This window comes from Argiope bruennichi, chromosome 2 (genome assembly GCF_947563725.1).
Source record: "Argiope bruennichi chromosome 2, qqArgBrue1.1, whole genome shotgun sequence".
Taxonomy (NCBI): Eukaryota; Metazoa; Arthropoda; class Arachnida; order Araneae; family Araneidae; genus Argiope; species Argiope bruennichi.
Window position 1 is genome coordinate 101,852,881 of NC_079152.1, and position 26,278 is coordinate 101,879,158.

At 25.7% G+C, this 26,278-nt stretch overlaps 1 protein-coding gene across 4 annotated transcripts in view; it reads right to left on the reverse strand.

The window, feature by feature from the left end:
• Positions 1-1,883: 1,883 nt before the first annotated feature.
• Positions 1,884-26,278, reverse strand: part of LOC129957705 (katanin p80 WD40 repeat-containing subunit B1-like) — a 71,107-nt gene continuing 46,712 nt past the window's right edge. For 3 of the 4 annotated variants that reach the window (XM_056070168.1, XM_056070166.1, XM_056070164.1), the window contains 17 exons: positions 23,868-23,985; positions 21,737-21,837; positions 21,592-21,633; positions 20,394-20,477; positions 19,922-20,037; positions 19,510-19,581; positions 19,046-19,196; positions 17,428-17,561; positions 16,908-16,958; positions 15,008-15,123; positions 12,060-12,107; positions 9,351-9,865; positions 8,109-8,279; positions 6,490-6,566; positions 5,547-5,621; positions 5,276-5,392; positions 1,884-4,766 (listed from right to left, as the gene is read on the reverse strand). In XM_056070168.1, the coding sequence (XP_055926143.1) occupies positions 4,625-4,766; positions 5,276-5,392; positions 5,547-5,621; positions 6,490-6,566; positions 8,109-8,279; positions 9,351-9,865; positions 12,060-12,107; positions 15,008-15,123; positions 16,908-16,958; positions 17,428-17,561; positions 19,046-19,196; positions 19,510-19,581; positions 19,922-20,037; positions 20,394-20,477; positions 21,592-21,633; positions 21,737-21,837; positions 23,868-23,928 (2,073 nt within the window). In that variant the 5' untranslated portion in view covers positions 23,929-23,985 and the 3' untranslated portion in view covers positions 1,884-4,624. The remainder of the gene's footprint in view (positions 4,767-5,275; positions 5,393-5,546; positions 5,622-6,489; positions 6,567-8,108; positions 8,280-9,350; positions 9,866-12,059; positions 12,108-15,007; positions 15,124-16,907; positions 16,959-17,427; positions 17,562-19,045; positions 19,197-19,509; positions 19,582-19,921; positions 20,038-20,393; positions 20,478-21,591; positions 21,634-21,736; positions 21,838-23,867; positions 23,986-26,278) is intronic. The other variant, XM_056070167.1, reaches the window with a different exon arrangement.

The window sequence follows — 26,278 nt, forward strand, 5'->3', positions numbered from 1 at the left end:
CTCAATCTTGAAACTAAGATTACTACTTGACCAATGCAGAGTCCTATAAAAATATAATTTATGAAAATCATTGAGAAAAAATATAAGTAAATATTTGCAATGATTTAAACATATGTTTATACCCTGCAAAGAAAACTGTTTACAAACACTAAAATGTTGGATTTTAAAAATATTTAAATTGGCAATTCTGTAATCTGAATAGACCAGAGTATTATTTAAATTAAACAAATGGATGGAGGGAAAATTATTTAGCAGTTCTAAATTTGAAATAAGTTTTACATTTCATCTCATTAGCTTTTTCAATCAGTTATGTTTAGCGTATTTCTCGTAAATACAAAGACTACAGATATATCTCAAATATGTTTTTTAAAAATGCAAGTTAGTTGACAATTAATTTTCAATAAAGCTACAAGAATTTAGTGCATATGTTTTTTTAGAACTAAATTTTAAATTGCTTATCACAGCAAGTTTAAATCTACAGCTGGGTTTAAGCAAATACTTCACAATTTATAACAAGAAATAAAGTAAAACTAAGATTAGTCAGATACTTAAATGAAACTTACAGACCAGAAACTCAAATTTATGAAACAAAATTAATACAAAAGAGTTTGAGGATAATTTGATAAGCACATTATTTCGCCTTTCTTTTTTCTCAATTGCTTTCAAACTTTCTGGCTACCAATATCAGAGGAGAATGAATGTATGTGAAATGGCACTCTGCAGGATAGATCATTGAACCTGGAGTTACGATATCTGCCACAAGTATACTTTGGAGGGTCGGAATATAAAGCATAAAATTTTTTTAATTTTAAATAATTAAAAATTAAGTGAAATTTTAGTGTTCTGTTTGATAATAAGTAGAAAAATTGTAGGTCAAAACCAATTTTTACACCATCAGAAAATTGAAAAAGTATCCTTTCTAAGATACCAATTTAGTTGTTATACCATTCATTTTCTAATTTTCAATATATTTTGAAAACATTTTGTACAATACTTTTCAACATTGCAATAAACTCAAATAATTTTCATTATCAGCACAAATATTTCATCCCTGACTGTTTGACATTTCAAATATTCAAAATACAATTACTATTATTTTTTACATATTTAGTTTTTAAAGAATGGCTTAAATAAAATTTTTTGATTTTTTTAAGCTTTTGCGATGGTTACAGATAAAACTTAAATTCAAAAGTAAATAATGAGGATTAAAAAAAAAAAAATTAATACATTTCTAAGCACTGTTGCTCTTTTCTGTAATATGACTTAATGCATAAAACAAATCTATCATAATACTTTAAAGCTTGAAATTTTGATTATTGATGATTTGATTTGCACATTAATTTTTCATGGAATAAATAAACTTCTTTAATTACAAACATTATTAAATAATATGCAGTAATATGTAAAAAAAAAAAAATCAATTGCAAAATGATTTTATTAATTCCATATATTTTATGAGTATGTTTTGATTCTGCAAGCAATTTATTGAACCCACTACAGTTTAATCATTTTCTGTTCTAGTTTAAAGCTTAATTTAGGAGAAATGCTGTTCTATGCTGCATAGCACAATCAACAGCATATTTGAACAGACTTCTAATACAGCAAGGGTTATTTATATATATAAAAATTTAAAAACATTGTATTGGGAAACCACCAAGCATATTTTTGACAAGCAATAACCCCTCTGAAAAAGATAGCTATTAAATAAATATAATGAATTAATGATATAATCAGCAATATTTATCTTAGACTATGAAATCAACAGAATACACATTTCTAATGTAATATAAATAAATTCAATTTTTTCAAAGGAATTTTATATTTTAAAATTCAAATTTGCAGGAAAATTATGCTTAAAACTGAAAAGAGATACCAAAAGACTATTTTGTAAGAAAAATTATTTTATTTAAATTCAATTTGATGTTTGTTTAAAAAAATCACCTGTGATGCTACAAGCCATTAATAAAGTATAATGGTAAGATTTATGTCACAATGCTTGTGATGGATGGCATTTTATGATTGCTATCACAGCAAATTGAGCACCACGGAAATACATTTATACAGCAATTCAGTAAATCTACAGTAAAAATTATAAAAATGAAGATTAAAAATTACAGTGTTAACATAACAGATAAAAACACACACACATCTACATTTTGACTTTCTAAAAATAAATAAACACTTAAATTCATTCAATTATATAAAAACTGAATTAATTCAATTGCTCCAGTAACAGAAATATGGCTAAGGGGAAAAAAAAGTGCAATTAAAAAAAAACAAGTACACTTGACATGATTATTTAATGTTTTACATTCACAATCTGAGGCACAGGTATTTTGAGGATGCTCTGAAAATAAAATATACAAGTACACGATGCTGTATTACATATTGACTATGTTTTCTACTTACAATATAAAATGCATTTTTCACCAAATGTTATAAAAGCACTAAAATGCATTTACTTAAAAATTCAACTTTTATGAAATTCATTATGCTCATTTTTAAACTATTTCATGAACTCACAATTATAGATAATTTTTCGAAACAAATAATGTAAAATTAGGTGTATTTTTAATTCCTTTTTATGTTGGTAAAAATAATTAATGCACTGGCTGAACACATAACTGATTTAATAATGATTAATTTGCAGTGTTTGTAATAACTAAAGAAGCTTTATCACTGAAGAAGAAAATTTTAAAATGAAAGGCGATTATCAGTTTATAAGCAATTAATGGGTTTGAGAAACACTTCTCTTCAACAGAAAGATCATAAATAGAAAAATTTTGAGAAGCTCATATTTAAATGGGGGGGGGGGATTCTGGGCAATTCAAGATCAAGCAAATATTCAAAATTGCTAGGCATCCATTTCCAAGGAGAACAGAATTCTATTTACAACCAAAAATCTAAAAACTATTTTAGAATGGTTAAATTAACAATGCAATACAATGATAATAAACTTATTAATACCTTATTGATATTTTGAGAAGGACCAACGGCTTCATACAACTACAGATAGACACAGTATTAAACCAATACCAGTATGAAGTGTGTCTCCCAAATTTGTTTTTTAAACAACACATATACTAATTTGCTTCCAAAGCTCAACTCATTACACTGATTTTTCCTTTTCAGATAATAATTAGATATAATTTTAAATACCAATTTATAAGATTTAAGCAAATCTTCTATTTCAGAGACAAGATATAATCAACACTAAATTCACATTTAAAAAATGCAAATATGTAGAGAGGATGAAAGACAGGAAATAAATATTTAATTTTCTTTATATATGTATTAAAAAAAGATTGCATCCTTTTCCCTAAAATTTATTGATTCACACCCTAAAAAAAGGGGGGGTGGGGGTGGAATGAGTTATTTTTTATTTCTAATAAATGTCAAATAAAAAAGAGGATAATTTAAAATTCTACAGGAAGTAATTTTTACAATTAAAAAAAATGCAAACATGCCTGTAATTTTCTTATTTGCTTACGATGATAAAATTTAAATCACCATAAAAAAAAGTCTTAAAAACTCAGAAATATTGCTTAGAAGAAAAATAGTAAAAATAATTCATAAACAGAATCCATTCAGGACATTTTGCTTTCCCCTAAAAAACATAACTATTTAAATTTAGGAAACATAATAATACAACACACAAGTAGAAATTTAGAAAATGTTATTTCTTGCATTCTTTGTCCTTAAAAATACCAATTCCAATTTAAAAGAAATCACATCAACAACCCTCAATTTAGCATGTTCATGATCAGACAATATTTAATTTAAACTCAAAGTAGAGAAAAGAATGTTATATCACAATTTATTCTGTAAGTTATTATACTAATCTTAATGATTCATAGTATGCTTGACAGTGTAAATAGAAAAGTATTATTCTTAACCATAATGAGATCAAAAGTTTTAATTTAACATTACATGGAAGTCTTTTTACTTCCTTTTTCGGACAAAACATGAGCAAGCTTTGGAGAATTTGAAATTCAACTTATTCTAAGTCTACCTCACAACAGCCTTCATCTAACAAACATATATTTTCTTTCTTTCTTTTTAAATAAATGACAATCTTTAAAATTAAGTCAAATTTACATTTTAAAACTTTTTTCTTTCAAAAAGCTAATATTTCTTGGCATACATGTTGTCGACTAAAATGAATGAGTACATTAGTAGCAAGATAATCACAGCTTAGTAATATTTATAAATTATATTTATTATTGCTACTATAACAGCAGACTGCTGGAAACAAATACTTTTATTTACAAAATGTCTCATCTATGAATAAGAGGCATTTGTAATTCAGACCTCTAAAATCATACATAAAGCCACAATTAGGAGACAGATAATGAAACCTTTGCTAAAAGTTGTTTAACGAGTTTAGTTTCATTATTTAATCAACAATATTAATACACAAATATCTTGTGAATTAAATATATACAACATGAATGTACTCCCAAAATTTAAGTTTCCATACATACAGCTATAGGCAAGAATAGAAATGGCACTTTAAATATTTTATTGAAATACAGTATTTATCTGAAAAATGAAAGGCCACATCAGTATCACAAACATGTTTTATTGCTTCACAGTCTTCAAGTAGAGTCCAGTGATGGTAGTACTACACTCTGTTGAATTCTGTACACAACATTGAAAGAAGTTCACGGAAGGATTGGCCCAATTTGCCTTGCATAGTCTGTCTTTTTAAAATAAATGATTGAATAGCTAAAAGCTGTTCATGACAGTACCTACATTTTGTCACCCTAAAAAAAAATATTTTTTTTTAATCACATAAATTTATATATAACATGGAGAATTGTTTTTTACTAAAGTCAATAATGGTAAAATTATAATAGGATAAAAAGATAAATGATCACACATATATAAGCCAGATGCAGATTTTGGTCAATCAGAAGGACAAGAACAGCTGTAGAGTTTAAGAGAAGAGGGAAATCAAGCCCTACTGTTCACAGAAAAACATATATTGTTGTATTAATGGTTCCCATTGCTGTTTTTTTTTTTTTTAAATATGGATTTTCAATCTTTAATATTGCTGAAAGAATTTTAATTTATAATTAAGACAGTTTCATAGAAAAAGAAAAATATGAAAATAAATTTGAGAAACAGATGAGAAAATTAAATTAATTAAATTTTCAATTAAATACTACACCAATTATTAATTTAATTTATGATAAAAATAGGCGTGGGAAAACTGAAAAATTAGCTTACACAATAAATGCATTTTAATAAATTGGAAATTTTCATAACTAACCTTTCTTCTCCACAAAGATCAACTCCTATACGAGGTGGAGCATCTATGTTTGATTTTATAACACTGCCAAATTTTTGCAATATAAGTTTCACAGACGAACATCCAACAGTCATATATCTTTCAAAAGAGAAAAATCAGTTAAGGTAAACAATTCTATAAAAGACCAATAAATGTTGTAAAGAATATTGAAAATTGGCAATTAACTATGAATTTTTAAAAGTCAACTACATGAAATATTAAGCAATTAAAATAATTTACTACTAAAACTTACGTTTCATATTTGCTTTGTACAAGATCTTGAATAGAAGGTAGAAGAATTTGGCACAGATCTAACGTCCACAAATCTCTAAGGAGGGGAAAACAATTGTCAAGTTTCAAATAAATTTAATTTTATGGACATTTCATTTCTGGTTAATGCAAATGATAAATAAAATGGGAAATTCATCATGACTTTTAAACTTTAAAAAGAAAAAAATCTAACAAAAGTTAAAAAAAAAAAAAAAAAATCAACTATGTATTTCCACTTTTTCCTTTCATAAGCTGAAATTTATAAAATACATAATTACAAAAATTTATAAGAACAATTTAAGCAAAATTCTCATAATTATTTTTTAAATTAACTCCACTTTCCTTATTATCTTTGCTCATAAATGTTTAATCTAGATTAAATCATTGTGGAAGTTTTTATGATTTTAAATGGGCATTAGTTCCAAAATTTAAGAAGCTTGAATTTAAAAACATTCTCCAGAAAAAAAAATTTATTCCATAAAATTTCAGAAAATTCATTTTGCACTGGTTATCTTTTTAGGAATAACAAGTACAAAATTGATAATAAAGGTATAGTTTTTTTTTACAAGTTTTATTAGAAATTGAAAGCAAGATTGAAAACAAAACATTCACAAATTTTGTACAATAACTTACAGATATTTACTGTAACTTTTATTTGATAACTTTAAATTCAAGAAGCATTTTTCAGAAATTACTTTAACCCAACTAATTGTACTTAATACTATAAAAATTAAAAAATCAAAATTATTTTTCTAGAATACAACTATTAAAATAATTATTAGTAAACTTTCTGATACAGAAATGAAAAAAAATATATATATATATATATAATTGAATACATTTTCCAAATTAAAAGTATGGATGATGAAAATATCATGTAACTGATAATTTCATAAAAAGTATTATAAACAAAAATGAACGCTTACTGCCTTCTATTCAGAACCGATAAAAAGTCAACAAGCACAGCAGGATCATTCATACTAACAGCAGTCTCACTAGCAATCTACAAGGGGAAAAGATAATTAATTCAATACACAATAAGACTAATATTTTAAAAGAACAAATGAATACCTACAAGAAAACAAAGTCATAGCTTTATTAATACAACAAATAACCGTCTTTACTATCAATAAAGATGAATGTGTGGGGGAGGCACTATACCAGACAAATTGTTAGCCACAGAGCTTTCAAGTTAGCACATACATATTTTGGAAAGAGGAAACATGCACCTCAGAGTGATTGTTCAGCAAAAATTTTAATTGAAAATTAAGTGAAGTTTTGGTGTTTCTATGCAATAAATTTCGAAAATATTACAGCAAAACAAATGATTTTTACTTTTAATCTTTTTAATGTGAAAAGTTTTGTTGAATATTTGGTAATTTTTTTAAAAAAATATTCTTTTTCTGAATTTCCAACAGATTATATTGTTGTTTGGAAATTCAAACTTCCTTTGTTTCATCAAATATTGAATCATACGATTTTATTTCATTGTTGAGAGCTAAATAAAAAGGATTCTGTTAATTATCTATATAGTTTACAAGACAAATAAAAATGAAGTTACAATATTATGAAAGTTATATGATGCATGAAATGAACATTTATATTTTTAATACAACTTTAATGCCACAGGACTGGTCTCCAACATTAAGTTTCATGTACTCAATGAACAAAACAAATTTAGAACAAATAAATTTTAGAACAAATAAATTTTGTTAGTTTTAATGTCTAACAATTTAAAGGAATCATGGACCTAACAATTCAGTTAAAATTAAATATAGCCAATGTCTTTAAGTGAATGAATTGTGAATTTATTTTTGACATATTGGCATTGGCATATGAATTTATTTTTGAACTTCAAATTCTTGAATGTATATATAAACAATTATCCATTTTAAATTAATCAAATAACAGAAAAACAATTTAACAACAAAATGTCAAGCTATGTAAAGCATCTTTCAAATTTAAGGTAATAACACACACACACACACACACACACACACACACACACACACACACACACACACACACACACACACACACAAAAAAAAAAAAAAAAATGAAATTTAAACAGAAAAAAATGCAAAATTTCCATAAGAGAAAGTGTTTTCAAATTTAAAATGACAATAACAAAATAGAATTTCAACAGGATAAAATACAGAGTATAGTAGTACTCAGGAATTAATAATAATAATAATAAATTGTTTGGCTTAAAAATTTATTCAAGCAAAAAAATAAATCTTTTATATTATCACTTTTTACTCTGCAAAATATAGGCTTTAAAAAATTAAAGAATTAAAGCTAGAACTGTTATGGATTCCCCTTAATTATAATCCAAGAAAAAAAGATAGTGATTTTTTTTTTTTAAAGCTTTAAAGATATAAGATATTTTATTGTAAAAACACAAAAAGATTTCATGTACATTTAAGAATAAAGAACATAGATTATTAAAATCCTTTATTTATAATTAATTATGAGCATCTTATATTTAATTAGAAATTCATATTATAAATATTATGCAATTAGATATATATTAATATATCCTTGCCTTATGGCCTTTAGATTTCATCACTGCAAGAACAATTTGCAGTTTCTTGAGCCTGCTGTCAAAAACCATTAACAAAGGCTGATGCTCACGGCATATCACATTCATGGCTTCAGCTTCAGAAACTTCTGGTTGAACAGAATGACTGATTCCAAGACACTGTTGCATAGATTTCTATAATATAATAATTAGCAGGAAAAATATCAATAAAATTTTTAAAAAATAATAATTTTTTAATACTTTTAGAGTTATTTAGATATGAACCATATGAACAAATAATAATGATCAATCTTAACAAGTAGATAAAACAACATAATCACTCTAAAGTTTTATAAGAAAAATCAGAGGAAAAGGTCAGTGAATATAATTTAAAATATCTTCGATAAATATTTTAAACCATTTTAAACATAAAAATGAATGCAGTTTCTTAATTATATTTTATAAATTTTTTAATAGTGTTTTCCACTAAACAGGATAATTTTTCCTAGATATTCAGATGGAAGTACTAAAAAAAGTTATATTTGTCAAATTATATTCAGAAATATTTATTACATAATTTGAAAAGCTTGATATGTCAAAAACTTACAAGATTAAAATCTCAGATATTCATCATCATTCATTCATTGTAATTGATATATAAATCATAATTCATTGTAACAATAATAGTAATAAATCTAGAAAAGCATTTTAAAAGTAAAAAATAAGGAGAAATCGTGAGGTGGGGCGATATTATTTAAAATAGTCACATAATAATTTCATGATTTTTTTTTTATTATTATTTTTGAAGAAATAAATACAGTACTTACTGAAATTTACTTTACTATAAATGCAAACGATAATTCACATACATTCTTCAAAATTTTGAAATTAGTATTTTGTGTTTATTTTGAACTGAAATAGACAATTAAAATGAGCAAACAGAACTCCTAATACAATCAGAAACCTTAAATCCAAGATACGTCTTAAAATAAAAAATTGGAAAAAAGAAGGGGGGGGGGAGAGACATGTAATATTTTAAATCACAGATTGATAGGAATAGTGAATATGAACAAATTTGAACATAAGACAATACAATAATTGCAATATGAAACAAATTGAAGATATGCAAAGAAAGAAAAAAAAATGTCTATAAATCTCTAACATAAAATATATAAGCTCATCATAAATAAACAAATCAATAGTAAATATAAATATTTATGATAGTTAAACTTCATTTGAAACAAATCACTACTGATAGAAACTTACAGGTAAGAAATCATCCACATCTAAACCAACAGGTTTATCTCTCTGTTCAGGTACATAATCTGGAGCAACAGAAACTGATTTAGCTTTCATGGGATCAGTATATACATTAACTCTTTGCATGAAAGAATCTTTATCTGGTATGATAGTTGTTGGTCGAACTATGGACACAGCTTCTGGTGGGTAACCTGGCCATCTAATTGCAGTGGCTTTCTCACAAGGCTTTTTAACTGTATGAATGTTCTTATCATTAAGGAACACTGAATTGGAATTTATAGTCTCAGGAACATTACTATATGAAGAGGAGTAGGGTAGAGGACGTACACTAATTGAGGAAGAAACTGGTTGTGGAGGTGGTGGACAATAATTTTTTACCGGAGATCCAATTCTTATTGGCGATGAAGCAGGAGATCTTGATAACTTTTCTGGAATTTCAGTCACAGAGTAACTGGACTGTAGAGAAATTGACCTCGTTTCTCTCTTTGTAATGAAAAAATCCCCTTTCATGGGTTCTGATGCTGAAAAATAAAATCATCATAAGCCACACAAAAAAACTTAATAAAATTTCTCTTAGGGATTTAAATATCTCAAAAAAAAATTTTTCTTCATTATTTGAAAGATTTTTCTGATATATTAAAATAAGGTATATATATATATATATATATTCTACTTTCAAATGATTATTCATACTACCTCTACAGATATATATAAATATTTATGAAAAATGCTACAACATATTTTAGTGATAGAATAAATATGAATTATTAAATTCTTCTGCAATAACACAAGCATACATAAAGATAAGAAAATGATCATATGGCTTATGATTTTATGTATTGTGTTCAAAAAATTTTCACATTTATCAATACATCAGTCACTGCTTATTATGATCATATATTAACAATATATCATTTGTACAGATTAAAAGTAGCAAGGAAGAGATCTTTTGAATCAAAATATACAGAAAATCCATTCATTTTAGTTATTGTGCCATTTATTTAGTGTAATTCAATGCTATCTGTTTTAGTGCCTTGTAGTGATCAATTGAGATGATTGAGATGATTCAGCATAGAAATTTTACTAGGCACAATCAAGAAGATGACCCCAATTCATTGAAAGGTCAGAAGACCTTTCTGAAGATCATGAGATCTGGTAATTGTGAGGCAATTAAAAAAACTACAGAAGAAATAATCAGATATACATAAATGAATCAAAGTGACAAAAGCATACAAATGAGGGCAATGTTGATCAAGTGGTATCGGATGAGAAACCCTCACTAGCTCACGAAACTCTGCAAACTCTTTGACCTTTAAGAAAATCTTCTAATAGCATGACGATTCTTTCATTGAATATTATTCATTTATCCAACTCAATAGATTTGATAACTTTTTAGAAAATTATTTTAAAAAATGAATTCATATGAATATTTTCCACTATTGTACATATGCTGATTTTTCTGCTTAAAATTTAAACAAATGAAAAATACAAATGATGATATGTGGACCTTTTTAAAACTAGCCTTGTATGCTTTATAGAATTGTATTATTTTTGAAGCATTTTGGATGAACTAGTCATCCAAAATCCAAGCATGATGTACGCATTATTTAGGTTAGGACCTAAATTGGTCACTATTAACAGCATCCACTGTATTTATAACAAAGCAAATAATAAATCCAACTGAATAAAATAGTAGCACAAGTGAAGCAATTAAAATTTAGTTATCAAGCATCAAAAATTATGTATAGAAAAATTTATAACAATATATTTAAGCATGAAAAAGGAATAATTTTTAAACAGTGGTACAGAATTAATGATCTTTTAAAGTTATCAAAATTTATTATAATAAATCATAAAGTCAAATGTTTTTACATTAAAGAAACTTTTGAATTTTATATAAATAACAAGTAGAATAAATAGAAACACTCTAAAATTATGAAAATGAACAGTTCAAGTATGTAGCTTTTGCCTGTTTTCTTTAAAATATTAAAACACAAAAATGACTTTTTCAAGCATAATGCAAAACAAATATAAAAAATTTCATTCAGAGTTATATTATAAATATCATTAACACAATATGCTAAAGGATTAAATACATACAAAAATAAGAATATATTTCATAGAACATTTATTTTTTGGGGAATAGCAAAACATGTATATTGAAAAGATAGTATATATCACTATTAATATTGCCTAACATGAAATTCATATTTTAAATTCAAAATTTCACAAGCTTAATTAAGTAGTTTGACCTTTATACTTGTGAAAATATCTGACCGAAATTCTTCAATCATTTAATTTCATTTTGGGGAGAGAAAAAAATCAAAAATTTGCATGACAAATTTTATAGCAAGAAATTCATCAGAAAAATTAATGAAAAATTAGTCAGTATTCTAATTCAGCATAATTCATTATTAAAAAAAAAAAGTTTAAGATAAGAGAGTACATTTTAGCATAAAGCAAATATCTATGTAAATGCAATCTCAAAATAAAATTTTCACCAGTGCACCTTCAGAGCATAGATTACAGAGAGAGAGATTAATACAGAGAATAGATTTATCTAATTAAAAAACAAACACTTATAAGAATTATAAAAATAATTATCTAACAAGAAAAATGTAATCTTAGTGATTAAAGACTATTTATCTATAATAAAAACTAAATCTAAACCTATAACATGAATTCTAAAAGAATTTTGAAGGAGAAAAAACATACCATCCAAAGGTATAGGAAAAGGGTCACTTTTAGGTGGGGTACGACACACTAATAAAATAGAGAAGAAAAAATTAGAAAAATCTTCAAAAGTGCTCAGAAAAGCAAAAGTAAAGCTAGCAAAAAATCATTAAACAATATTTTATATATATATATATAAACTGCAGCCAGTAATTTTAAATGAAATTTACAAAGACAGAACGACCAACATATAGAAAGAAAAGCAATTATATCCAAAACTCAGGCAGAGAAAGCAACCAATGCACCACAGAGAAAGTATATATTTAAGAGCTAAAGTACATGAATAATAATTTAGAAATATATACAGAAATGTTAACAAATATTAAGTAAATTCAGAATGTAGATTAAATGTAATATATTAATAATTATAGTAGGTGCTAGTATTTAGGGGGAAAAAATAGATATTGTATTAGAAAATTTTAAAAGAAATTTAGCACATTTACAAGTATTACATCAAAGATAAATTTTTCAACTAATTTATGTTCATTACATGATATAATTTTCAAGCAATTTTATGAAACTGCAGTTATATATAAGATTGTAAAATCAGGGAAAAAAGAAACTAAATTGTCTAAAATAATTATGCCCAATTTTTTTAATAAATTCAAAGTAACTACTTGAAGTATTTGAATCTACTTATCACTATTTTTGGATCTTTGATTTAAAATATTAGTTGTAGGCAGATTCTTATGGTGTTGTCAATTGGTAATAGTAGGTATAAAGTTTTGCTAAATCTAAAGAACAATGAGCAGTTTTGATTTTGGATTTTAAAAATAATAAAAATGTATTGAATATATTTAACTCAAATTTGAATTAAATTACTTATATTTTATATTTGGTAGCCAGGATTTACTTTCAAAGAAAGACCCAGACTCAATTTACCAAGTTGATATGTGTGTGAGCTTTTATCTGATATATTTTTCTCTTGTATTTCTACAATTCTTATTTAACTTATTTCTTATTTACTATTTTTTGGAATGTTTCAAATGAAGTATTTAACAAAAAAGAAAATGGGAAAATTAATAACTGATCTAACATTGAAGATTTTTAAATAATAATTGGGTGGCTAGTGAGAATATGAATAAAATTCTAGATAAGTTGGAAGACAATCTAAATGCACCAAATGCTCCTACAGCTACAAAACTAATTAAAATATAACTTCTTTTCAGAATAAAGATGTAAATAATGGCAATCATCTATTCCAACATAAGGTTAAAAGATTTCAAAGAAATTTAAAGTGGTTGCAAAAAATTGCAAATGGTATCTATGAATCTCAACAAGAGTTTTGAATACTGTTAATCATAGCATAATTTCTTAATAACGATTCCAATCAAAAATTGTAAGATCATTATGCAAGATAGGGAGCAAATATACTATTACACATGGAAGATCCTCATCAACACCAGGCTTAGATTTTGAAAAAAATTTTAGAAAGCAACACACAAAATAATTTTTGCTAGGGAAAGGAATTTATGTATCATAATAATGTGTTTAACAGTACAGCGATTTTAAGTAAAACTTTCAAATTAAAATTAAGTTCTTTAACATATTAATTTCTATACAACCTTTCTGTTCATCAATGAACAAAAACATCTCACTCCACTTGCTATATCTTTTCTTTCATCTTTTAAAAACATTTATTAGTATAAATGAAAGGAAATTTTTAAAACATGCAAAATAATATTTGCACAACATATACACAAATGCAATCACCATGTAAAGCAGAATACAAACAGAAAAATTAAGATATTAACTTTAAAAAGAAAAAAAAGAAAGAAGAATTCCTTTCACCAAACTAAAAAGATATAAAGATTAATTTCTTAATGAAAAAATAACTTCCTTGCCATTAAATAACAAGCATATGATTGCAAAAAATAAAGTCTAAATTGTCATTACATAGATAGTTTGGTTTAGTTATATTAATGTTCCATTTTTTTAAAAGCAATACTAGGGCTATTTTGTCATTCCATAGGTAAGAAACTCCCATCACAAATTGTATCTAAAAATTTTTTTTAAAAAACTGAATATTTTACAACAATATTTCTCTTACTTCCCCTCAATGTTTCAAATTTGTTTTATATCTTTAGAGAAAGATATAAAAGTTATATAATAAACTCTTTTATATACCAGGGGTGTTTGTGGGACCCCAAAAAATCCCCTGAACCTTTTACGGACTTACTACCGACATTTTGGAGTTTCAAGAAGGGGGGGGGGGGAGAAATGAAAAATTACGATTATGAAGTATTGAATGACCTAATTATAAAAGTTCAGTGAATTACTTTTTTTGCAAAATTAATAACCATTAATTTTGCAAAATTAAGACCTTTGAACCCAGGTCACGTGATCGCACACCTGGTCGAACGAAGTCTCTCCCTTTTTTTTTCTGCCGCGCCTACTTGCCGAAAAGAATCCAGAAGAGAATGTCCGAGAACCGGGGGAATGAGTCAGAACTCGCAATAAGGAAAGAACAAAAAAGAAGTTTTTTCCCCCTTTTCACGCATTATCACAGCCTTTGGAGAAAGAAAGGAAAAGTTTTCACCACACACACTGACCTTGCGTTTTCTGCTTTCAAAGCAAACAAAATTACCCAGATCAAAATAAATAATTCAATATTATTCGTACTTCCTTTTGAATGACGACCCCCGGAATTTCCGGGTATCGAAGTTCAAAATCCCCGGAATTCCGGGGTTTCCCCGGAGCACAAACACCCCTGATATACTCAACTGACAATTTTTAATTTCAAAAATTGGAACGGGTTTAAGAGTAAATTTAATTTTTTTAAAGTGTTTATATTTTAAGAGATGTTGAGAAAGAAACTTAAAATATCAAATAATAATTTCTCTAATTGATTTCATATAAAGTCCTGTTTCTTTTTTAGACAAATTTCTGTTTATTCAATCAACTTTTACTGAATTGTTAAAAAAACTCACATTCACTTTTGGGAATGAATGCTTTATCACTTTCAATTTCTTCCTCAAAACTTAAGTTATCATTTTCCAAGTCAAAATCTTGGTTGGCACTTTCTACAACCTTCATGTCCAAAGAGCTGCAATATTAAAAATAAAAAAAAATATATTTTTAATATTTAGTCATATATTATGTTAGAGATCAATCAAACTATCAATTAATGTGAAATTTCAAAGAGCATTAAAAAAATGACATCTGATTTTTATTTCATCAAGGCAATTAAAACACTATTAAACTTTTCTTATTAAATATAAACATTTAAAATGAAAGTTCTCTGTAATCTTTTCCTTTAAAAGCATAGTAAAGTATGATTTAACGTAGTAATAAAGATAAATCATAGAGAAATAAATAACATACTTATTTCGTAAACATATTATGTGTTATACAATGCACATAGATGTACTTACATTTTTGACAAATTAAAAAAAAATTATATATAAAATCAATTCATTGACATTAAACAGCGTGATTTATTAAAATTATCCTCATGACTTAAAGCTTTCTCTCAGCAGATAAAATAGTTTGGTTCCTAATCTGCCCACAAACAATATTGTACTCAAAGGGGTTGGGATATTATGAATGTCATGGTTTTTTGTTTTTTTTTAATTTACATAAAAATGAAATTACTGAGATTATCAGATTAAACACCAATTACGCAGATTTTACATACTGCCGAATCTCTTCCATTATCAATGCTAGTGCATATATAGATTGAAATGGAGCATTGTTTTAAATGAGTTTCGTGTTATGAAAGGTTCAATATTAGCATTTATTGATAGATTGTACAAGATAAATTATGCAACTCCTTGAGGCCAAACAAATTATTCGTATCTGCTTACTCTGATCTTTTTTTACAGTTGAGCTTAATATGAAGAATCTGAAACTAATTTATCTTTATTTGATTAAAAAAACAAATCTATAAATAAAATAGTTTTGATTTTCAAAACTGCACTTTTCTGCACCGCTTAGTTGATTTTATATTTAATTCTAAAATTTATCATTGACTTTTAAGACAATTTGTATTTTTATGCCTGAAAATATTCTACTTAACGCCATTTCTTACACAAAAAAATTTATAAAATGCTTAATTCCCTTTCACTAATTTAAGAACTAGTAATAAAAATGTCAGATCATGCATGTAATTTTGAACGTAGAGGCTTATTGCCTTTTTTTTTAATCCTTTTAAATATATATATACTAAATTAATTTAGTATTTTTAACTTAAATTACTTTATTTCAAAAGTTTCTCCTATTTCCTGATCCTAATCATACTTTTTCATTTAATTATTTCTAACACATGCACTAAAAAAAAAAAAAAAAAAAAAAAAAGATGACTAGTGCACTTATGATGCTCTGAGCAAATGGATTAAAAATCCCTAACACTCATGCATTCTTTACAAAGATTCAGATTATTCCTTTTTCTAAATCAAAACATGTCAAAGGAAACCCTATCATAATCTCGAAGAAAAAGCCCTAAGAGAAAAATTTCAAACACTTTGCTCTTGTGTTCTCTTTTCAGTCTATATGTACAAACCATGCTTCTCATCAAAAAATAAACTGAAGTTAAAATTCAAATTTGTCTTCTTTTCAGTTATGAATCTGCAAAATTTTGTTACATATTTGAACTGTAAAATAACTGCTCCTATTTGAGTATTGTAATAAATCTTTCTAGAGCAGTTTGATTTATGAAGATTGTAGTTAAATCTTAGCACTTTTATAAAATATATATACACAGATTATATATAAGTTTCACTTTAAAAATATGAACATTAAAGTTATTTTTATTCTTAAAGTTGCAGGAAAGTTTCTTTTAAAAATGATTTTTTAAAGGTATCAGATAATAAAATAGATAAACATTCTTACTTAAGTTTTTGATTTGGAGATTCTTTTTCAAAATTCTTTCGCAAATGTGCTCTACAAATGCAGAAAATATATAACAGTTATTATTTATGTTCCCATTAAAATAAAAGTTATTAAAACTGAACAATATAAAAGATATAAAATCACTTAAAAAAACAGAAATATTTAGAGTAAATAATATACAGTGATATTTAGCAAATAAAATTGCTTTGATTTTTATAAGTGCTTAAATGCATAATGTAAATAACTGTACTCTTACAATCATACACATCTTTAAAAAAAATGTAATAAGTACACAAACAAGTTCCAAACTCTTACTTCAATAAAAAGAAAGTTATCACAAAAAGAAAATCTTAAACATCTACATGTATTAATTTACAGTTAAAAAAAATCAGTAATTCTACCTTAATATATAATAATAAATAAAAGTTACATATCTATACTTCTCCATCCCTCCCCCCTTTTTATCATTTTTATGATAAGGCACTGTAACAACACAGCAAATAAGGTTAAAAATACTCACCCAGGCACTGAATTTATGCACTGATTTGGAATATATGACACATTATTACTACTATCAATCTTGGAGAGTGGTTTCAAAGAATCTAACTGAACAACATGTACAGACACACTGTTCATGGAAAAACTGCCAGCAATCTGCAATTGAAAGAAAAAGCAAATTATATACAGATCCTAATAAAATCATTAAAAGAAATTTTTAAAAAATTGCTAAATAAATACAAAAAGATTGAAAAGAGAGTATAGTTTCTGAAATTCCATCTATATAATTCTAGGAGCTTTTTTACTCCATCAAAATTTATCTTAAATTTTATGCGCTTCTGAATATCAGAGAATTTTTAAAAATTTTTCTTGTTGTGGTTACCAAATAACACAACTACAATATATTACAGTTGACAGAGTCATACTACAATAATTTTAAATATTAATTTCCTTATTTAAATAAAAGCTCCTCAATTATGTAACCTTCATTTTAAGTCCAAACAAAGACTCAAGGCTGAGAAACTAATTAATCTGATTTTAAATTGCATTTTAAGAATGGTCTAAGTAGTAGCTAACGATGAATTCAACTGAGTTGAAATCAAAAGTCTTTTGCTTTGATCACCCCATTTTATAATAAAACAAACTATTTTGTGATGGACATGATAATTTTGAACAAAAGATCAAATATCTAGAACAAAACCTGATCCCCCTGTATGGAGATGCACACAACTGAGATTCTGATCATGACGCCATAGCAACTTAAAGGCTTATTTTCATTTTAGCATCTGGATTTTGATGGCAATGAATATATCTTAACTGTTTGATTCAATTTTTTTGGTGATATTTTTAATTGAAGAATTCTAAAAATCAGTTTTAAATTATCTCATTTCACCAGGAAAACTATCAAAAAATTTAAAGTGGAAATTATGTTTATACCAATCAGCCCTCCAAAAGTTCTTAATTTATAAAACATAATGGCATAAAAAAAATTCTACAATTGAGATTGTGCATGGGGAAGGGGAGTGATTTACACAACTCACTAAACTCATAGCTTTGCCTGACCTATTTGCTCTATACAGGTATAAGAAAAAGCAAAGCGGATACTCTTTTAAGTCACACATATTGAATCCATAAAAAGTTTTAACCATAACACTAATTAATACTCTAAAGTAGTTATATAAAAAAAAAATTTTAAAGTGAGAGAAAAACATGTTTACTGTTAGCATCTGATGTATAAAGATCTCTACTTTAAATTTCTAAAGAAAAAGAAAGAAGTGGGAACTATCTAATATAAAAAGTTCCTACTATATAATTTGGCTATGTATAATATACCATAAGAGAATTATGCCCCCAGAAATTCATAGTTTTTTTTATTATTATTTTAATTTAAAGGATAAGCAATATCAAGTGACATCTTAAATTTTCTTTAAACTCACATATTTTTTTTTTTTTTTTTTGAAATGTCATAATTGTTGTGATTTTTAGCAAAAAAAATTCTCTAATGCGAGAAATAACAGTTGATATCAAAAAATTCAATGATAGATGAAGTATTTGCAAATGCACTTACTAAAAACAATTACTTGGTGCATGATCTGATGATAGTATTTTTAAAAAAAATTAAATGAATAGTAGAAACTTACAAGTTGAGTTGGTGTCATAGTCATGTCACAAACTTTTCCCCAGCCAGTAACAAGTGAGTCATATGTACAACCAGGCTCCCAGCCATAAACTCTTAAAACATCCTGAGATCCACTGAACATACACAAACCACTTGAATGAAAATACACACACCTACAAAAAGGAACAGAGAAAAACACAAAAATTAATAATATAAATAATCAAAGAAATGAACAAACTTACTAGAATTCAAAGAAAATACAATGCAGCATGAATGATACAATGAAATCAAATATTTCTATTGTTACATTATTTTTGATATATCAACCATTAAAGAATCATGATTACTCTAATTATCACAAAAAATTAATTTAATAATCAATATAAAAGAATTGCCATTAAAGTATTCATACATATACACATTTCCCCCCCCCAAATTTTTACAATTATACAGTGATTCCTTAATATATATAAATATAAGAATTACCTTACAGGAGGTCCATCTCCACCAGCAGTAGACACTAACTGAAAGGATTCTAAATCCCAAAATTTTACTGTTCTGAAATGACAAGAAGATAGTTATAAAAATTGCCAAGGTAACTTTTGTGTGTGTGTGTGAAGTAATGGTCAAAAATAAAGAATGAAATAATTAGTTTCAGAAACATTAGTGTAGCTAAATGGTATGTTTAAATGAAAACTGAGGTATTATATGTTGATTTAAAGATTTGTTTTTCAAATTAACATCCTAATCTACATAAACATTATAATGGGAGAAACCAAAAAAAGTCATAACGGTAAGTAGTCAACCGACATAGACAAACTGAAAAATTCATCATCAATTTCCAATATAAAAATAATGCAATTCGTTTAAATCTATATTAGATTTATTATTTACTTACCTATCTGCACTACCACTAGCTAAAAGGAACTCATTTGGATGAAATTCAACCCGTGATACTGGTGCTGAATGACCATGAAATTCTGTTAAAAGTTTACCAGCACTAAGATCCCACAACTGAAAAAAAAAAAAAAAATCCACAAACGAAATTATTTATAACAGATTCTTATTTATATATTTCCTACTCAAAACAATGCTTCATTCACAAAAATTATAATTTTTTATATTCTAATTTATTTTATTAAAGTGTGTTTAAAGAGTATTTTATTAAAAGAATTATGTGTATTCTAAATATATTAGAATGTTATATTCTTATTCAAACAATTTCAGAAAACTCAAATTTATGATGCAACAAATTATTTTAACAGATAAATACTTATAAAATTACGTCAAATCAAATGCAAGAATTTTTTTTATTTCAAATTTTCAAATAAAAAATAAATTTAATAAAGAAAGTTTTAATGACCACTTACTTTCACTGAGCCATCTTCTGCACCAGATGCTACCCATTTGCCATCAGGACTAAATTTTAAAGTATTGACTGCTTTACTATGACCCTAAATTTCAAAAAGCATTATAAATAAGAATTTGTGATCTCTATAAAAATAAATAAATAAATAAAACAGTTGCCAGCATAAAGCAAACAATTCTAGTTATTCAACTTAGACTGTACTCAATAAAGTAAGTTTAAATGAATTCAAGAGACCATGACATTTTATATAAGTATCTATTTTTATTACATTAAAAATGCAGTAGTTAAAAAGGTTGTGGTAAATAGCATATAAGCCAGTTAACAACTCTTCTACCCAAACGATCGTTTTGGTAAAAGGGTTTAGTTACTGGACTGCTAACCAAAAGGTCCCAGGTTCTATCCTAGCACATCACATACTGCTTCAAGGTTATCAAAAAGGAAGGCATAACTTCAGATTAGTTGCAAAAATTAAAAAACAAATAAAAATTGCATATCATTCTAATTGTTCTTGTGAATTCTCCAATTTATAATACAGACTTTATTTGTTAGTTTTTAAATAACAATATTCTTTAGTATTTTTATAACAATAATAATAAAACAAACTTTTTTTAAGAAACACTAATATGTAAAAGAAAAGGGGAAAAAAAAAAACTGAAAGCAACCAATTTTAAATTGAGTTTAAGTTTTAATTAACCAAAACAGATCTATATAAAAAATGCAAAATTTGTAATCAAACATATAGCAGTGTTTTTTTTTTCTTCACCATTTTAAAATAATCACAGACAGCATACAAAATTTGAGGAAAGGATTTTTTTAAAAGACTACAAAATTCATTAACGAGAAAAAATAGCAACTAAAAAAATTCATTTACTGAGTTTGTGATAAGATTGAAAATTCTGACAGAATATCGAAACAAAACAGAAAAATGACACAACCAGAATTTAGTTGTGATGATTCCATAATTATGGCATTCAAAATTATTAATTAAATGTTTATTTTCAGCCTGCAGATAAATTTGTAATTCATCACAATTCACAAAATCACAAATTATTTTTTAAAAAAATTCCCTACATATATTGACTTTGAATAAAAATAATCGTTATAAATAATAAAAATAATCATTATGTACACTGTATATAACATGATTGTAAATTAAATCCAATACAAAAATATAATTTGATTTTGAAATCATTACTTACTTTATATGTATAGATACATCCCTTTTTTCTGGCATCCCATAACTGGAAACGTTAAGAAAAATATTTTTAAAAAAAGGTTTATGGATCAATTCAATGATTGAAATGAATGGCTAAACTAAACATTAGTAACTTAAATATAACACACCTTTATATTTGTATCAAGGGACCCAGATACAATATAATCTCCATATGGGTGGAAATCTAAACACCTAATTCCTGCTTTATGGCCAGTAAGTGTTCTAATAACTTAAAAATAAAAAAATATGAAATAAACTTATCAAAACTATTAAAATTCACAAATCTATCAATTCTTAGATAATACATAAGAACCAATGCTTTTGATATTAGACAGACAAGAAAAGAAAAGAAAAGAAAAAAAAAAAAAAACTGCAAATCACTAAAATATTTATCAAAACTATGATATATATATATATATGTTGAAAGTTCTTCAAACAAGGCACTATTTAATTGAGTACAAATACATATCTACTGTGAAATAAATTTTAATATAAAATCAATCTATTAGAATGAATCTGTCTACAATAAATTCTATAAATCTCTAATAAATACAGAACTTAAGTATCTATAAAAAAGCCTAAAAAATGATAAGCTCATATGCAAAAATCTTTCATTGATCTATCTGATAGAATTAATTTAATATTGTTTTGCTCAACTACAAGTAAAGTTTTAATTTTCAAAAGTCATTCATGTCAATGTTATGAAGACAATTTAATTATAAGCGTATATCACTATCCACAGTGTATCTTTTAGCCATGTTTATTTTTCTATGCATCCAATAAAAATATATTTTTCAACTGAATTTTTATTCTTTACTTGAAGGAAAGAAGAGTTTTTATACAATTATACAGGTACTTGTCATGATGTCATTCAAATATGCTGATTTCAAATTTGAATATCGTATTCTTTACAAACTGTACACGTTTTTATATAAAGTATCATTTTACTTGGCTTGGTCTTTTTCTGAATTCAAAAGTTATAAACAATATACATTCTTGAAACATGCAAAAATTTATTGAAGAATAATTGTCACTGTGCCAGCAAGACTTTGCACATGTAGATTTTATCATGCTGTCCCGTTTCATATGCCAGGGGCTTCGGTAACATTCTTCCATCATCTTGAAACATTGATTAAAGTGCACTTTCTCTGTTTATTAATTACAGCTTCATAACTCATGGTAAATTAAAAATGATTAAAAAGAAAACTGATATTTATATCCACACTACTATCAGCTTACAAAATGCTAAACGCATTTTTGCAATTAAACTTTAATAGTTATTTGTCTTTTTGTAAACAAAAAAATTCTGCAGAACTGCTTAAAAGAATATTTCTATACAGGATTTAAATAAATTCTTTTGGTGAAAACTTGAAATTAATACCAGAAAACTTAATTCTTTTTACAGAAAAAGAAATTTTTATCTAAGATTCAAATAAATTCGTTTCATGGAACCTATAAGTTAATACTTCAAATGTCTTTTAAGAAAGAACCAATTTTATTTTCAATTCTGTCATTGAATTATGTGTCAAATACTCTTCTCAAAATCAAGTATAAAGTCTTGAAATATTAATTTGCTTCTTAATTCTTTTTTTTTTTTTTTTTTTTTGGACACTGAATAACATAAATATCATGCTTTCCTGATCTAACTTAGTATCTTCATCCATTAAAATAAATAAAAAATTTAAAAAAAAAAAGGGTATATACCACTTTTGAGAATGAAATTTGAGCTTTGAGTTTTTGAAATATGGTAAATATTTGAGTTTATGATATTGATAAAATATAAGAATATTAGCGTAAGTGAACCTGTAATTCAAAATATGGTATTGGTCAAATATCTGATGGAATATCAGGATAGGAAACATTTCAATTTTCCTAGAAGTCTTTTGTGGCATAACTAGCACATCCAGGCAAAAATAATGGTTAATTATATAATTTATGGATTCTCAGAGAACATATTTTTATAATAAGAATAATCAGTACTTTACAATATTTTGTGATAATATAAATCTTAAAAAGATTAAAATGTTGTCAAATCTATAATAACAATTTCAAAAACCTAAGTTTAAAAATTAGTGGAAAAATAAGGATTAAAAACCAGTCTACATCCATTTTTCATTTAAAAATTTTATGAATAATTTAAAGAAAATTTTGTAACCATAATAAATTTATGAATCATGGCTAATGAAAAACTAAAAAAGATATATTCTAACATGAGTTTTAAAATACATTTTGATATGTTATTTGTTTTAAAGAGCTTACTTTTTGAAGCTTCCAAATCGAAGACTTTTAGAGCACCAGATAAAGAGCCAGCACACACCATAATTTCTCTTGGATCAAAGCAAACACATTCTATAGATGTTGTGTGCCCTGCTATACTCTGAAAATAAGAGAGAATATATATGTAATCAAAACAATATATGAAGCAAGAGAATTACAAAATTAGTAAAGGAAGAATTAAAGTTTTCTAAAATAATATTGTCCTTTTGCTTATGATTCAAGAAATAATGTAACAGATAGTAAAAAATTAATCATAAACATTTAACAGCATTTCAAAAATACAATCACCATGAGAATTTATAGCAACAATTTTCCATTAGAGAAAGGGCGAACTGGAATTAATTTCTGTAAAGATAAGAATAGAAATCTAAGTATATTACCGAACAGTTTTCAGCAAATGTGAAAGTAAATTTTTTAAATACTATATTACGATTATTTCTATATGGTTTCCATGAAAGTAGCAAATAAATGATAAAAAATGATTTTGAAATAATAAATAATTTTATTTAATGAATAAAACGTAAATTGCAGAAATTATCAAAAGTGATGAACAAATAATAATAATAATGCTAGAGAGAGAAAAAATAGATAATAAAATTTTTGTAATAATCTTTGAAAAAAATAATGCATAAAAGGTAGTGAAATTTTTCCTTTCTATTTAAAATCTGCACCTTCTCTATATTACTAGTAATTATGGAAATCTACCAAAACTTTTCTGAATACAGTTCTTACAGTATTATAATTGGCGTACTAAAATTAATCGACTCCAAAAATAAAGATGAGGGGAAGCAACAGAAAGCGTAAAACTCCATTAACATCCAACATTTTTGTAGAACAGTAATCACATTTATGTAGATTTAAAAAAATAACATATAATATATATCCATTAATGTATTAATTAATATTAATACATTAATTAATGGTAAAAATACAAAATGATAAATTTTCTGATAAAATCATTAACAATGGCCAGTTTAAATAGATCGATAACAATTTTTTTAATAAATCATACCATAATAATAAACTATAACATTTATAGTTTAATAATATTTTAATAAACTATACTACATTTTGTTGTACTACTTATGTATTTGAGATTCTGTGAAAATTTTAACTGTATAGAATTCATATATATTCATCATTATAGGATATATATTAAAAAATAAATTTAAAATTCACATATGAACTGTTTAATTCATAAAAAAAATTATATCCTTTAATGCATTTGAATAAAATTCTACAGTAATATTAATTTTTAAAATAAATATATAAAATGATCGCGTAGAGATATAAAGAAAATATCCCCCCCCCCTCCCAATCACCACAAGTTTAAAAAAAATTAAAAACGCAAAACTCAAATCTCATATTATGTAGAACTATGAATATTGCTATATCTTTTTTTCTTACAGAAAATTAATTTAAAATTTCACATATGAATCAATACTTCCTCTTTATGCAAAAAAATTCTAAATTTCTTTTCGGCACTTTTCGAATGTCCTCATTGGAGAGTAAACAGAAAAGTGTCCATTCGTTGTCTACATAAAGGGGTTAAAGAACGGAGTGACCTTGAAGTAATGAGATTCTAACACACGATGTGGAACGGCAACATCACGAATACAATTTGATTGCCTGGTGAGAATCAAAATAACCGTGACACAAAACGAAACAATAAAAATAACACCGCGTTTAAAAACTGCTGGTTGGATAGTAAAAGGATGCTCAGGAAGCTATACTAATTATTTTTTTCATGGTCAATGTGCCAAATATGAAAAAATCACAGAAAGTAGTCCCAATTTTTTTTTTTTTTTTTTTTTTTATACGTGAGGACTGTTGGGGAGAAAAAAGGTGTCAAGGTACCCGCCCTCCACCAATAACCTGAATAGACTCGATTGGGACTGAATATTAACAGCCACAGGCAAGAGCGAAAAGCCACTTAATAAACTACTATCTCCTTGAAACTCGTACTCTCTCTCCACATTTCATCTGCTTCTTGGAACCATAAAAGGAGGCTTTTATTTACTTTTAAAATACTGCCACTTTCTTTTCACGCTGAGTATTCTCAGTAAGATAAAATACCAAAAACTTTAGATTTTTCCTTTTCACTCCATTCCTCCTTAAAGTTGATTATTCATTTTTTTTTTTTTTTTTTTTTTTTTTTTTTACTTTGGAATAAATATCAAACATGAAGTCAAAATATAAAATAATTATATCAGAATAAAATAAAATTTTCATTATGCATCTGAATTCGATAGAAAATATCTTTCGAAGCAATGGACCCTTCTTAAATTCACATAATTTTTATCAAAAAAAAAAAAAAAAAAAATTAAACACAAGAAAAAAATTAATTTATTTATACAATTTTATCATTATCAATAAATCATTAGACAAAACAA